Source organism: Carcharhinus amblyrhynchos, chromosome 4, assembly GCF_965287045.1.
Source record: "Carcharhinus amblyrhynchos chromosome 4, sCarAmb.v2.hapA, whole genome shotgun sequence".
NCBI classification, from domain to species: Eukaryota; Metazoa; Chordata; class Chondrichthyes; order Carcharhiniformes; family Carcharhinidae; genus Carcharhinus; species Carcharhinus amblyrhynchos.
Genome location: NC_137327.1, coordinates 44949619 through 44964680, shown reverse-complemented (window position 1 = coordinate 44964680; position 15062 = coordinate 44949619). Strand labels below are relative to the sequence as shown.

Here is a 15062-nt window from a genome sequence, read left to right as displayed (position 1 = left end):
TAAATAGGCAGCAATACAGAATATTGATGGGTCCCATTCAGAACTTGCCACTGAATAGTAACAATGGCAATCATTGATTAAGGATCAATTTGAGATCATAGTTTTATCCACATGCTTGAAGCACAACATCCATTCTGCACTTGAAAATGTACCTGATACAATTTCTACTCTTTTTCTTGGTTAGGGTTGTGAGTATTTCATAGCACTCAACTTGAGCTAGAGAATTTGCCATCCAAACCACTCTAATACAACGTGGGCACCAAACTGATGGCAAATAATCAATTCTGTTTAGCTCCATGAGGTACATAATTTTTCCAGGTCTGGATTAAAACAGGTTGAGAAAAATGATTTATGTTTATATCGAGCCTTTCACAATTTCAGGACATCCCAAAATATTTCACTTATTTCAAAATAAGTGCACCATTAGCACTTATGCCCTGTAGTCACTAACTGTTGTTCAGTTTGAAGACAAAAGATCTTGGAATCACATTTAAAATCTTGCACTGCAAAATGTCATTTTTACCAAAATGGAAATAGCAATTTTGTTCTATCAAGACCTAAAATAAGTAAATACTTTAATTGCACACATCTCACAACTACTAACATAAATTGCAGAGCTAATCTGTTTGGAGAGAATTCAATTCCAGCAAGGATAAACCCTGCAGATAAATGCAAAATGCTGTAGATGTGGGAAAACAAATAATAGAACACATTGCAAATACTCAGCAGGGCAAACAGCATCTGTGGAGACAAAGAGTCAATGTTTAAGACTTATCGGCACTGGAAAATAGAATTTCAAATACAGACATAGAGAAAGAGTAAGATGTTAAGTAATCTTTCCGACCTTCCATCTTATCACATACCTCCCCTTTTGTTCTTCTCTACCTCTTCCCCATCTCTGTACTTGTTTAAAGCTCATCAGATTTCTGAATATTTTCTAGTTCTGATGAAAGGACATCGATCAGTTCTCCCTTCACAGTGCTATCTGATCTGCCGAATATTCTCCAAATTTCCCTAACTGCCACAAAATAGATTCTGATGGACCAGGTCCTGACCCTTGATTCTGAATGTCCAGCACAGGACCCAAGGAGCTGTGTCCAAGTCTGTTAGTATTTAAAACATGTGCTCTGTAACCAAGGATCTCTGAAAAATACTTGACAATTGTACATCCAAGTACTAGTATCTACATTTTAGGATTTTAACTGCACATGTAACTACAGACCAGAGGCAGCAGCACGAATTAAAATGTGAGGCATCAGGAATTCAGCAATGACTAAATCTGTAGGCAGTCATGTAGACAGTATTAGACTGAACAAGTCTAAAGTTGTTAAAGCACTTCTGAAGTGCATCTTCATGCATCAGCAGCACATATAGGAATATTCATTTCAATGACACCCAAATTCTTAATATATACCAAGGTCAAGAATCATGACCAACAAATCATGATAGTCACAGTATAATTTTACTATAATTAGTTTCAAAATTTAAAAGTGACTTGCTTTTACAAATATTTCACAAACATAATTTCCTGCTTCCCTAGACAGTTCTTCATTCCTTAAGCACTAACAATTATAAGACTGCCAACTGGCAACAACGTCCTTTAAGTTTAGTTTGAGTGCCTTAAAATTGTGTGCTCTGCTTGTAGAGGTGGTACCTTGTTTGGAAATAAATGGCCAACATTAATGGGGAAGCGGTGGTGGCAGTGGTATTGTCACTGGATTACTAATCCAGGGAAATGCTGAAGACTCAGATTAGAGTCCCATCATGGCAGAGGATGAAATTTGAATTAAATAAAGATATAAAATTAAGGGTCTAATGATAACCATTGTTGAAAAAAAAAACCCAGCTCACTAATATCCTTCAGGGAACAGAATCTGATCAGGCCTTCATGCAACTCCAGATCCACTGCAATGTGAATCACCTTTAAATGCTCCCTGAAATGGCCTAGAAAACAACCCTATAAATGCTCCCTGAAATGGCCTAGAAAGCAACCCAGTTGAAGGGCAATTAAGGATGAACGATAAATGCTGGTCCAGCTAGCATTTCATTTATCACTTTCTGTCTTGCACATACTCAACGATTGAGCTTCCACAGCTCTCTGAGATAGTGAATTCCGAAGTTACAGCACCGTGAGTGATGAAATTCTTCTTAATCTCAGTCCAAAATAGCCTTGTTCTGAGAATGTGTCCCATTTCTAGCCTCCCATCCAGGCGAAACATCCTTTCTCCATTTACCCTACCGCGTCCTTTAAGAATAAATTTCAATAAGATCACCTCTCATTCTTCAAAACTCTAAAGAATACAGGCCCAATTTCTCCTTATAAAACAATACCAACATTCCCAGGGATTATTCTGGTGGACCTCTGTTGCACCCCTTTTATGGTAAGTAAATCCTTCCTTAGATAAGGGAATCAAAACTATACACAATTCTCCAGGTGCAGTCTCATAAAGACTCTATACAAGTGCAGTAAGACTTCTTTACTCCTGTACACAACCCCACCCCTCCTCATGATAATGGCCAAATTACAATTTACCGTCATAATTACTTGCTGCAGCAGCATGCTAGTTTTTAGTGACTCAGGAACAAGAATAGCTTTAGATATCAACGCTTCCCAATCTCTCACCATTTAAAAAAACTCTTCGTTGTTGTTTTTTCTACCAAAGTGGAAAACTGCATTTATATATAATCAAGGATTCAAATTACAAAGGAAAATATCAAGTGTTGATGAGTGAATTGCAAATGTAGTGTAGTTCCATTAAAATGAAGACACACAGGTGAAAGGCAGGTAAATGGTTTATTTACCAGCTGTACAGCACTACATTAATTAAATGCTTTTACCCTAGCTCTCACAACCCCATTGAAAGAGTATTTTTACATTGTTTCCTCATCAGCTTGACTCCCTTTCCTTCACAAACAGTACAGCTAAATATAAAAAAAACAAAATCAACCCAGAGTCAGCGCTAAAAAGGGGGCAGAAAGCAGATTTAATTGCAATTCACCTAGAACAGAAAAAGAATTTCATGTTGAATCAGCAAATAAAGCTTCTGACATACTCTTGTGGCACAACTTTCTCGTATCTGCAACAGCGCAAACTTCTTTTAAACTTCACATTACTTTATTTTGCAATACAAAGCACATGGATATACTCACTCTTCAAAACTCTGCCTTGTCCTAGTTTTAAAGGATTAGTTCCATTATGCCCTCTTACAAATACATCAGATACATAATATGAGGTTCAGAGAAGCAAAAAAATATATAGTTAGGTGGGAGACAGCCAACCTATAGTGGAAATATAAGTAATTAAAATTTACAACATTAAAATCTGCAACTTTAAAGGGATTTGTAGTATGCTGTGAATGTGCTCATTACAATTTGATATTTTCTGCTCTGAACAGCTCAATTTGCAAATTAATTTTTACATGATTCTGCACATATTCACAAACACTGAAGAGTTTGACTCTTTGTGACAAATGTAATTTGTAAACGTCTCAAGCAGTGGTTAAAATGTTACTCTCCTGCACTTTGATACATAATCACTAGAAAAGATTAAAATGTAAAAAAGTTATCTACAACAAGCATGACCATTTTTTTTGAGATGCCCTGTACAAAAAAAAGGAAAACACACAACAACCGTCAGTGTTACTATGGATGGTCAGTTGTAAAATAATTCATGTGGCTTCAACTTAATTTAACAGTAACACAATGATTTTCAATCAGTGATTTGCATTCTGAGACGCCCAACTATAGCGGAAGAAACCAAAGTTGTATATTATCATTTACAATTGGGTTGCACAAAAACATGACTATACGTCCAAAAATTCACAATTTTTTTGTATTTAAAGTTTACTACAAGTCAAATCTCCACCTGCTCAGCTCTTGAGTATAGCAGGGTGTTATGGTAAAAATAGCCTATGTTCTTTGCAACATATATATATATATATCACAATGGTTCGTGCCACTGGGAAACAATCCTCTTATGCAAAAAGAGCTACGGCACAGATACTGTACACAACTGTTATTTATGGGCAGGAACTATTTTACTGCTGTGTACAAATAGTGTACAAAGCATCTCATGGTATACCATTTTGGTTCTGAGAAATCATTCAGAGAAATTGTATTGGGTACAATTTTTTGTAACAAATAAAATAACAATTTCTGATTCATAAATAGCATTCTATGCTATAAAAAGGGAACCTAGTCTAAACTTATTTTAGTTTCCTGGATGAGAAATTCTCTCTAGTACTCAGAAGGTTAAATGGTCTAAATCATTTCATATAAGCATGTGTCAAAGCAAAAATACACGTAATCTTATTCTGCAGGGCCGTATTATTAGCATGCCTGGCCTTCCTCCATCACCGGTCCATCATACTAAGGATCATCTCAGGTGTGATGTCTCCATTCTGAGCCTCAATTCCTGATTGCACCTGAACATCTTCAGCCTCAGGCTCTTTCTTTATCTCAACAATGATGTCTTCAATTGTCGTAGTCCCTGCTTCTTGCAATTGTTGAACTGCTCCTGCTGAGACGGAAAAGGAACAAGCTCAATGTCAAAGTTAAAATAAATTGAATAATCTAAAATGTATTTTTCAAGTAGCAGGGAATTAAGTTCTGGTCAAAATTTCTCCATTCCAACTAAAAACTGGAAAACAAGAAGCAAACAATATTGCAAAAACACAATTCTCTCTGTACTTTAAAAGCAGACTTGGTTCTGCTACAGGTTGCTAAAAAGTTAGTTTACTCCATGTACTGAATTGATAATCTTAGCTATATGTTTCATATTTATGACAAAAAAAATCCGAGGGACAGCCATTTCCGATCTATTTCCTAGAATCCAGCTTCAGTATAATATTGTTGGCCTAAAACCAAATTTCTTCTTGAAGGTTATTTCTATAGATAACTAACAGGCATTTAAGGACTGAATGCTTTGCAATAGACAACTCAACAACTTAAATCAACTGACTGCCTATTTGTTTTCTAACCTTTCTCTTCTGGTTTCACAGAATCAATGAATCCCTACAGTGCAAAAAGAAGCCATTCAGCCCATTGAGTCTGCACCAAAAACAATCCCACCAGGCTCCATCCCTGTAACTCCACACACTTACCCCATTAATCCCTATAACCTACACATCTCGGAACATTAAGGGGCAATTTAGTGTGACCTAACCTGCACACCTTTGGACTATGGGAGGAAACCCACATTGATACAAGGAAATGTGCAAACCCCACACAGACTGTGTTCCATCATGAATCACTAATTTTTATGTTCAACTTAAACATGTTAAAACAGTATGAGATTTGATCAGAATCGTCATTGTTTTAAATATACACAAACATTTAATTATGCCTGATCAATACTAAAACATACTCGGGATCCCACAGATAGAACAGCCTCTACAAATAGAACTGCTCAATAACAAAGCCCAATGCAAAGTTTTATACAAGTTACATCAAAATTCAGGTACTGTTCCACCCCTAGCTCAGCTTAATGGATAACCATACTAACTTAATGCAACACTGAGCAAAACAAATGAAGCTTATCTTGAGTCAGGTGCCTCATTTGGGACAGCAGTCCAAAGCAATTTGACATCAATAACACTATGCTAGGAAAAACAAAATAAAAAAAGATACAGTTAATCATGGTTTATACTCTGCTATTATTTATTACTTGCTGAAAGTACATGGTGAGCACTTAAATAAGGACAAGGTGTAAAGCCCCTACTGTTAGAATCATAAATTGGACCAAAAGTGCACCAAAAACAAGAAGTGGATTTAGGCAGAACATGTCTTCTTGAGTGAATATATAAAATGTTACACTACCAGTATTTTTATTTGATTGATTAGCTTTGCCAGGTGGTCTACCCCTTCGCTTTTTGGCTGGTGTAGGTACAGGTATGACTTCTGCAATAGGCGGCTCCTCTTCATCAGGTTTACTCACAACTGGCTCGTCCTCTTCATCGCCATCTAATTCAGGTTCAGCATTATCTTCATCATCTACAAAAGCAGATAAATACACTGATAAAAACACAATTAATTTAACCCACCCAATACTAAAAATCCAACTTAATATTCTGTTATAGAGCACAGACAACTCATCTTTCAACAATTATCGTTCTTTAATAGTGTCTCCTTCAATTCCTGTCACATCATGCTTTCCTATTATAGACAGTATTAAACTGTCACTTGCTGTGAGAAGAGCAGAAATGACCTCCCACAGACTTCTTTACATTGAAAGAGTCACTGAACCACACTAAGCATTGATTAACATTCAACTATCTTGGAAACACGTCAATAAGACATGACAAAAAAAGTCAAAATTGTATTTTTGTGTGATTTTAGAATAGACATTTGCTGAATCAAAAGATGGCTGCTCCAGGTCACATGACTCAAGATTGGCCATCTGTTCTGGTTTCCAGCAACAGTTACACCTTCTGACTTGATGTTTGAGACTCAAAATCAGCTGCACTAAGTCATTTCTATATTGTTTTACTGCATTCATTGTTGTTAAAAATACCCTTTTTTCTATCCCCTTTGTGTGCATGCGCATGTGAATTCATGAACATCCTCCCCGGCCCCCTCCCAGGTTTCAACATGAATTAACTGACCTTCTGAGTTAATCATAAAGTTTACTGCATGTTATTTATAAGACTGGACCTTAAACTGAGAGACACCACAGTCAGCTTTAATTCAAAAATACCTATACTAATGGACAGATGATGAGAGGATAAAGTAGTTCAGTTTTCCTCTCTCTCCTTTTTATACCAGGACACCAATGCCATCCCAAACTAAAAGAGCACAAGTGAGTTAATATTGAGTATTCAAACCTGCAACACATTTTGGAACTTGCAAAATGTTTTAACCAGAAGGCCCAAGGTCTAGTGAAAGATGATGCTGAAGAGGACAAGACAAAAACAAAACGTATAATGTGGCAAAAGATTACACTGCTCACTGAAGTGAACCTTAGAGATGACCCACATTAGTTCCTTTTATCCAATTTCATGACCATTTGCTGAATTGTTTATAACCCTTCCTTCAAGTATTCCTGTTGTTAAATAATTCAATCCTTTTACCCCCTACTCAACTCTGAGGACTGTAACCTAAATTAACCCAGTCACTCATAATACTCGATACATGAAATCTTCATTATCCCTGTTGGTCCAGTATTAGCACCAGCATTGGGGCAGATGGGACCTGTTCAGATGGGATAGTCATAGTCTGAACCGTGCCGGCACCAGAGTCTTGGCGAATCGTATAACTAGGACTGTAGATAGGGCTTTAAACTAAATGGGGGGGGGGGGGGGGGGGGGCTGTGTGTGGTGGTGGTGGTGGCATGCAGGGGTGGGAGAAATTACAAAATGTAAAGTAAAGGAGAGGGTACGGGTGAGGGGAAATGTTGAGGATGTCCCAATAATAAAAGGAGTAGGGGGCATGAGAGAGGTTAGTATGTTCCTTCAACTAAGGTCCAGATAAAGGCTGATATAAAGACACTTCAACTGAATGCACGAAGCATTCGGAACAAAGTGAATGAGCTGATGGCGCAGGTCAGCACAAATGGATATGATCTAGTGGCCATTACGGAAACATGGTTACAAGGTGACAGGGACTGGGAGCTGAATGTCCAGGGGTATCAAGTGTTTAGGAAGGATAGAAGTGAGGAAAAAGGGGGTGGGGTAGCTCTGTTAATTAAGGATAATATCAGGGTGGTAGTAAGGGAAGATATAGGCTCCAAACAGCAAAACATGGAATCGTTGTGGGTGGAGATAAGGAATATTAAGGGGAGAAATACGCTGGTGGGTGTGGTCTATAGGCCCCCAAATAATAACTTAGTGGTGGGGCGGGCTATAAACGAGCAAATAAACGATGCGTGCAGAAACGGAACGGCGATAATTATGGGGGATTTTAATCTACATATTGATTGGATGACTCAAGTCGGACGCAGTGGGCTTGAGGAAGAGTTCTTGCAATGCTGTCAGGATAGTTTCCTTGAATAGTATGTGATGGAACCTGCGAGGGAGTGAGCCATCTTAGATCTGGTGTTGTGTAATGAGGCAGGTAGAATTAGGAATCTTGTTTTGAGGGATCCTCTTGGGACAAGTGATCATAGTATGGGTGAATTTTTGATGCAGATGGAGGATGAGAAAGTAGGGTCCCGAACCTGTGTCTTCTGTTTGAGCAGAGGGGAGTACGATAGGATGAGAGCGGAATTAGCAAATGTAGATTGGGAGCGCAGATTGGTTGGTAGAACGGCTGAGGAACAGTGGAGGATTTTTAAGGAGATCTTTTTCGGTACTCAGCAGAAATATATTCCGATGGTAAAGGAGGAATGTAGGAGAGGGGATAACCAACCGTGGTTATCTAAGGAAATAAAGAGTATTAAATTAAAAGCTGATGCGTTCAGAGTGGCTAAACGTAGTGGGCGATTAGAAGATTGGGAAAAACTTAAAAATCAACAAAGAATGACTAAGAAGGTGATAAAGGAAGGAAAGATAGACTATGAAGTTAAACTAGCACTAAATATAAAAAAGAACAGTAAAAGGTTTTACAAATATATAAACAGGAGGAGGCTGGCTAGAGTGAATGTTGGACCCTTACAGGATGAGGGGGGGAATTTGGAGGTGGGAGATGAGGAAATGGCTGAGGCTTTAAATAAGTTTTTTGCCTCGGTCTTCACGGAGGAGGACATGAAGAGTTTGCCGGATCTTAAAGTTAGAAGGATGGTAGGAGTTGAGGGCCTGAATGCGATTACTGTCACTAAAGAGGTAGTGCTTGATAGACTAATGGGGGCTGAAGGTGGACAAGTCCCCAGGACCGGATGGAATGCATCCCAGGGTTCTGAAAGAAATGGCAGAGGTGATAGTGGATGCCTTAGTAATTATTTACCAAACTTCGCTGGATTCTGGGGAAGTGCTGGAAGATTGGAAAACGGCTAATGTTACACCGCTGTTTAAAAAAGGTAGCAGACAAAAGGCAGGGAATTATAGGCTGGTTAGTTTAACGTCTGTAGTTGGAAAAATGCTTGAATCTGCCATCAAAGAATTGGTGAGGCACCTAGAAAAGAATGGTTCGGTAGAGCAGACGCAGCACAGATTCGTTAAGGGGAAGTCGTGTTTGACGAATTTATTGGATTTCTATGAGGATGTGACGAGTGTGGTAGACAGAGGGGAACTGGTGAATGTGGTGTTTCTCGATTTCCAAAAGGCGTTTGGTAAGGTGCCTCATAAAAGGTTGCTACAGAAGGTTAGGGTGCATGGAGTTGGGGGTAAGGTGTTAGCATGGATAGAGGAATGGCTGTCTAATAGGAAGCAGAGAGTTGGTATCAATGGGTGCTATTCTGATTGGCGAATGGTGACTAGCGGAGTGCCGCAGGGATCGGTGCTGGGGCCTCAATTATTTACCATTTATATAGACGATCTGGAGGAGGGGGTTGAGCGTAGGGTGACGAAATTTGCTGATGACACGTAGATGAGTGGAAAAGCAAATTGCGTGGAGGGTGTGGAAAGTCTGCAGAGGGATCGGGATAGGCTAAGCGAGTGGGTGAGGACCTGGCAGATGGAGTATAATGTTGGCAAGTGTGAGGTTATCCACTCTGGCAGAAATAATAGGAGGGATTATTATTTAAAAGGCGAAAAGCTGCAGCATGCTACGGTGCAGAGGGACCCAGGGGTCCTGTGCACGAGTTGCAAAAACCCAGTCTGCAGGTGCAGCAGGTGATCAAGAAGGCGAATGGAATGTTGGCCTTTATAGCGAGGGGGTTAGAATATAAAAGTAGGGAAGTCTTGCTGCAACTGTACAGGGTACTGGTGAGGCCGCAGCTGGAGTACTGCGTGCAGTTTTGGTCGCCGCACTTGCGGAAGGATATATTGGCCTTGGAGGGAGTGCAGAGGAGATTCACTAGGCTGATACCGGAGATGAGGGGTTTGGACTATGAAGAGAGACTAAGTAGACTGGGTCTGTACTTGTTGGAGTTTAGAAAGATGAGGGGGGATCTTATAGAGACGTATAAGATAATGAAGGGGATGGATAGGGTAGAGGTAGAGAGATTCTTCCCGCTTAGAAAGGATAGCAGGACTCGAGGGCACAGCCTCAAGAGGGGGGCAGTTTAGATCAGAGTTGAGGAGGAACTTCTTCACTCAAAGGGTGGTGAATCTCTGGAATTCTCTGCCCGTTGAAGTGGTGGAGGCTACCTCGCTAAATATATTTAAGTCACGGGTAGATAGGTTTTTGATAGACAAGGAAATTAAGGGTTATGGGGAGAAAGCGGGAAAGTGGAACTGATCCACTTCAGATCAGCCATGATCTTATTGAATGGCAGGGCAGGCTCGAAGGGCTAGATGGCCTACTCCTACTCCTATTTCTTGTGTTCTTATGGTCACCACTAGGATTGTTCCAAGGCTACGATATCATTCCAAAAGTGACACACCCAAAAACTGTGTATATTACAACAGGTGACCAGAAGTCAACTATAGCAGTATTTCCTTGATTTCATTCATCTTGCAATGAAGCCTATTGGCCCTTCAGGGTGCTTTTCGCACCTGTAAGCATTGCTAAATTTAATAGCTGCAAGTACATTCCAATGTGCCTGTTGCACTTTTAGAGTCAATAGAGCACTGTTTAGAACATAAGAACATAAGAAATAGGAGCAGGAGTAGGCCATCTAGCCCTTCGAGCCTGCCCCGCCATTCAATAAGATCATGGATGATCTGTCGTGGCTCAGTTCCACTTTCCCGCCCTCTCCCCATAACCCTTAATCCCCTCTCTTATCAAAAACCCATCAACCCGCTTCTTAAAAATATTTAGCGAGGCAGCCTCCACCACTTCAACGGGCAGAGAATTCCAGAGATTCACCACCCTTTGAGTGAAGAAGTTCCTCCTCAACTCCGTTCTAAACACCCCCCCCCCCCTTTATCTTGAGGCTGTGCCCCCTAGTCCTACTGTCTTTTTTGAGCGGGAAGAGTCTCTCCACCTCTATCCTATCCATCCCATTCATCATCTTATACGTCTCAATGAGATCTCCCCTCATTCTTCTAAACTCTAACGAGTACAAGCCTAGTTTATTCAGCCTCTCCTCATAGCTCAATCCCCTCAACTCCGGTATCAGCCTAGTAAACCTCCTCTGCACTCCCTCCAGGGCCAAAATATCCTTGCGCAGGTGCGGCGCCCAAAACTGCACACAGTACTCCAGCTGCGGCCTCACCAATGCCCTATACAGCTGCAGCAAGACCTCCCTACTTTTATATTCAATCCCCCTCGCTATGAAGGCCAGCATCCCATTCGCCTTCCTGACCACCTGCTGCACCTGCAAGCTGGGTTTTTGCGACTCATGCACAAGGACCCCGAGGTCCCTCTGCACCGTTGCCTGCTGCAGTTTTTCGCCACGTAAGTAATAGTCTGTTTGACTGCATATCACGTGGGAGACATTTAAGGTATTAGAGTGTAACATCTTGCAACTGAGCGTTACAATCCATTACCCAACACCCAGAATATTCACTAACCAACATCACATATTCTTTTGAAGTAAGAGACACAACTAAGATGCAAAGTCCATTACAATAAATAGCTATAAAGCTCAATAAAGGCTTACAGTTTAGTTGCCTTATAGCTAACAGAAGTGGAAAGACTTGCTGCAACTACTGATATTCCAGTAGAACATGGGAATGGCTGTGAAAATATTGAGAGAGGCTGGGCAACAAATGAGCTCAGCAATTAAGTTGAAAGGCAAAGATCCAAATAAGAAAACCTAGGCAACTGATTCAATAGCTTACTGTCTTGTTGGAATTGGACTTTTGGTGGTCTCTAATTGGTTCTATTTTATAATCACTTAAGAGACTGGGAATTAATGGTTCACCAATATTCAGAGTTATTCACCCTACTTGACTGAGGATTAGAAACATAGAAACTGGAAGCAGAAGTAGGGCATCCGGCCCTTGGAGCCTGCTCCGCTATTCCTTTTACCATGGCTGATCATCGAATTCAACGTCCTGACACCCCATCTCCCAACCCGTTCCTCCCACCTCTCCACATACCCTTAGCCTCAAGAGCTAGATCTAATTTTTTCTTGAAATCACTACCACTTTCTGTGGTACTGAATTCCACACATTCACCACGCTCTGGGTGAAGAAATTTTTCCTCAGCTTGGTTCTACAAGATTTACCACTTGTTCTCAAACTATAACCCCTATTTCTGGAGTCTTTCTCTGCACCCCCCTCCCAAAATTGGGAACATTCTTTCTGAATCTACCCTATTAGAATTTTATGTTTCCATGAGATCCCCTCGCACTCTTCTAGATTCCAATGAATGTAATCCTAACCAATATAGCTTTTCTTCATATAACAGACCTGCCATCCTAGGAATCAGCCTGGTAAACCTTTGCTGTGCTCCTTCTATAGCAAGGACATTCTTCCTCAGATAAGGGCACCAAAACTTCACACAATATTCCAGGTGCAGCCTCGCCAACACCCTATACAATCGCAGCAAAACATCCCTATCCTTAAATCCTTCCACTATGAAGGCCAACATACTATTTGCCTTCTTTACTGCCTGCTGTACCCGCATGCTTACCTTCAGAGACTGATGCACGAGGACATCAAGGTCTCACTGAGTATCCATCTCTTTCAAATTATACCCATTCAAGTAATAATCCGTCTTCCCATTATTGCTATCAAAGTGGATAACCTCACATTTATCCACATTATATTGCAACAGCCATGCAAACACCCACGCAGTCAGCTATTCAAGTCATGCTGAAACATTTCTGCATCCTTCTCACAGCTCACCCTCCTGCCCAACTTTGTATCATCTGCAAATTTGGAGACAATGTGTTCAGTTCCCTCTTCCAAATCATTAATATATAATGCGAACAGTTGGGGACCTAGCATAGATTCCTGCAGAATCCCAGTATTCTGACAGCCTATTAGAAAAAGACCCATTTATGCCAATATATACAATGGTTCACCTGAGTACAATCAAAAATAGCTAGACAAGCTTTATTCTTCGCGGCTATTCATGCCAATCAATAGCTTACATTGAACATAGGAAAGGACCTTTTTCGCAATCCTACAGCAAGTAACTCATTTCCTGACTCCCCATAGCCTGTCCATCATCTACAAGGCACACGTTAGGAACGTAATGAATGAGTGTTCCACCAACACTCAAGTTTGACAGCATCCAGGACAAAGCAACTGGCTTGGTTAGCATCCCATCCACTAACATACGTTCCTTCCACCAAAGTACAGTGGCAGTAATGTGTACCATCTACAAGATGCACTACACAAACCCATCAAGGCTCCTTTAGACAAGATTTTCAAAACCCTTCAGCACTCTCTTGGAGAAGGGCAGCAGACACAAGGGAAACACCACCCCAGCCCCCCAACACACACACACTCTCATCATTCTGACTTGAAAATATATTATCATTCCTTCATTATTGTTGGGTCAAAATCTGGAACACCCTTGCTAATAGCACTCCGGGTGTACCTACACTACATGGGACTGTAGTGGTTCAAGAAGGCAGCTTGCTGCCAGCTTCTCAAAGGGCAACTAGAGATAAGCAATAAATGCTATTCTAGCCAGCAACACCCACATTCCATGAATCAATATGAAAATGAGTTTTTGAAAACCTCTAATAAAATGACTTATTAGTGTCAAAGATTCAGCATAGAAACCAGCCATTCAGTCCATTGGGTCAATGCCAGCCCTCTTGTATAGCAAAGTAGTCAGTCTTACTACCCCTGCAACCATGCATGCTTATTTCCCTCAAGTGCCCATGCAACTTCCTTTTGAAATCATTGATCACTTCCACATTCATGACTGAACGTGGTAGCATGGTGTCACTGTGGTTAACACTGCTGCCTCACAGCAGTGGGGATCAGGATTCGATTCCAGCCTTGAGTGACTTGACTGCGTAGAGTTTGCATGTTCTACCTTTGTGTGGGTTTCCTCCTGGTGCTCTGGTTCCCGCAATACAAAGATGTACCAGTTAAGTGGATTGGCCATGGTAAATTGTCCCTTCATGTCCAAAGATATGTAGGTGAGTTAGATTTGCAAGATTATGGTTTATGGCATGGGGGTGGCCTGGAAAGATGCTCTTTCAGAGGCCAAGTAGCCTCCTTCTGCACTGTAGGCATTCTATGGTTCTACAAAGCAAATTCTCGCTTTTTATCACATTGCATAAAATAAATTATTCCTCAAATTCCAACTGTATTTCTTGCCCAAAACCTTAAATCTGCATCCCCTAAACCACGGACAATCAGCTAATGGGAATGGCTTTTCTTTGTTTAAACCCATCCTAATCTTGTGTACTTCCAATAAATCTCCCCTAACTTCACCTTTGCACCAGGGAGATTCACCTTTTTCTCCAATCTAACATTGTAACTAAAATCCATCGTACCTGGAACCAACCTAGTAAATCTCTTCAGGACTCACTCAACAACCCTCACATTCCAAGTTTGGTGATCAGAACTGGATGCAACTGTGGCTTAATCAGAACATTATAGAAGTTCTGCTTAACTTCCTTGCATTTGAGCTCAATACCTCTATTTATGAAGCCCAAGATTTCACGTGCTTTGCTAATCATTCTCTCAATATGTGCTGCCATTTTTAAAGATCTATGCAAACCAGCCTCCAGGTCCCTCTGACCCAGCACACTTTAGAACTGTACCATTAGGAATATATTGTCCCTTCCTATCTCTGAATAAAATTCAATCTGCACATATCTGCTAGCTTATTTACATATTGTTATAGTCGATTGACATCAACCTCAGTGCCTCCAAGTTTGGCATCATCTGCAAATTTGAAATTTTGCCCTGCACTCCAATATCTAAGCTATTTACATACATCAAAAAAAAGGATTCCTAGCACAGAACCTTAGAAAACACTACCATCTACCATGCTCCAGTTAAAAACAAAACAACCATTTATAAACAACTCTGTCCTTGAGACAAATTATCCAAGCTGACATGGACCCTCCTGTTCCATGAGCTTCAATATTGTTAAGGAGCCCTTTATGTGGTACCCTGTCAAGTGCTTTCTTAAAATCCTTGTAAACAACATCCACTTACTCAATCCAC

At 40.6% G+C, this 15062-nt stretch overlaps 1 protein-coding gene across 2 annotated transcripts in view; it reads right to left on the bottom strand.

Annotated features, from left to right (window-relative positions):
- Positions 1-2775: 2775 nt before the first annotated feature.
- ctcf (CCCTC-binding factor (zinc finger protein)) overlaps positions 2776-15062 on the bottom strand; it is a 53916-nt gene continuing 41629 nt past the window's right edge. Inside the window, exons 10-11 of one of the 2 annotated variants that reach the window (XM_080187059.1) lie at positions 5818-5991; positions 2776-4519 (exon numbers count right to left, since the gene is read on the bottom strand). In XM_080187059.1, coding sequence (XP_080043185.1) covers positions 4353-4519; positions 5818-5991 — 341 coding nt within the window. In that variant the 3' untranslated portion in view covers positions 2776-4352. The remainder of the gene's footprint in view (positions 4520-5817; positions 5992-15062) is intronic. The other variant, XM_080187060.1, reaches the window with a different exon arrangement.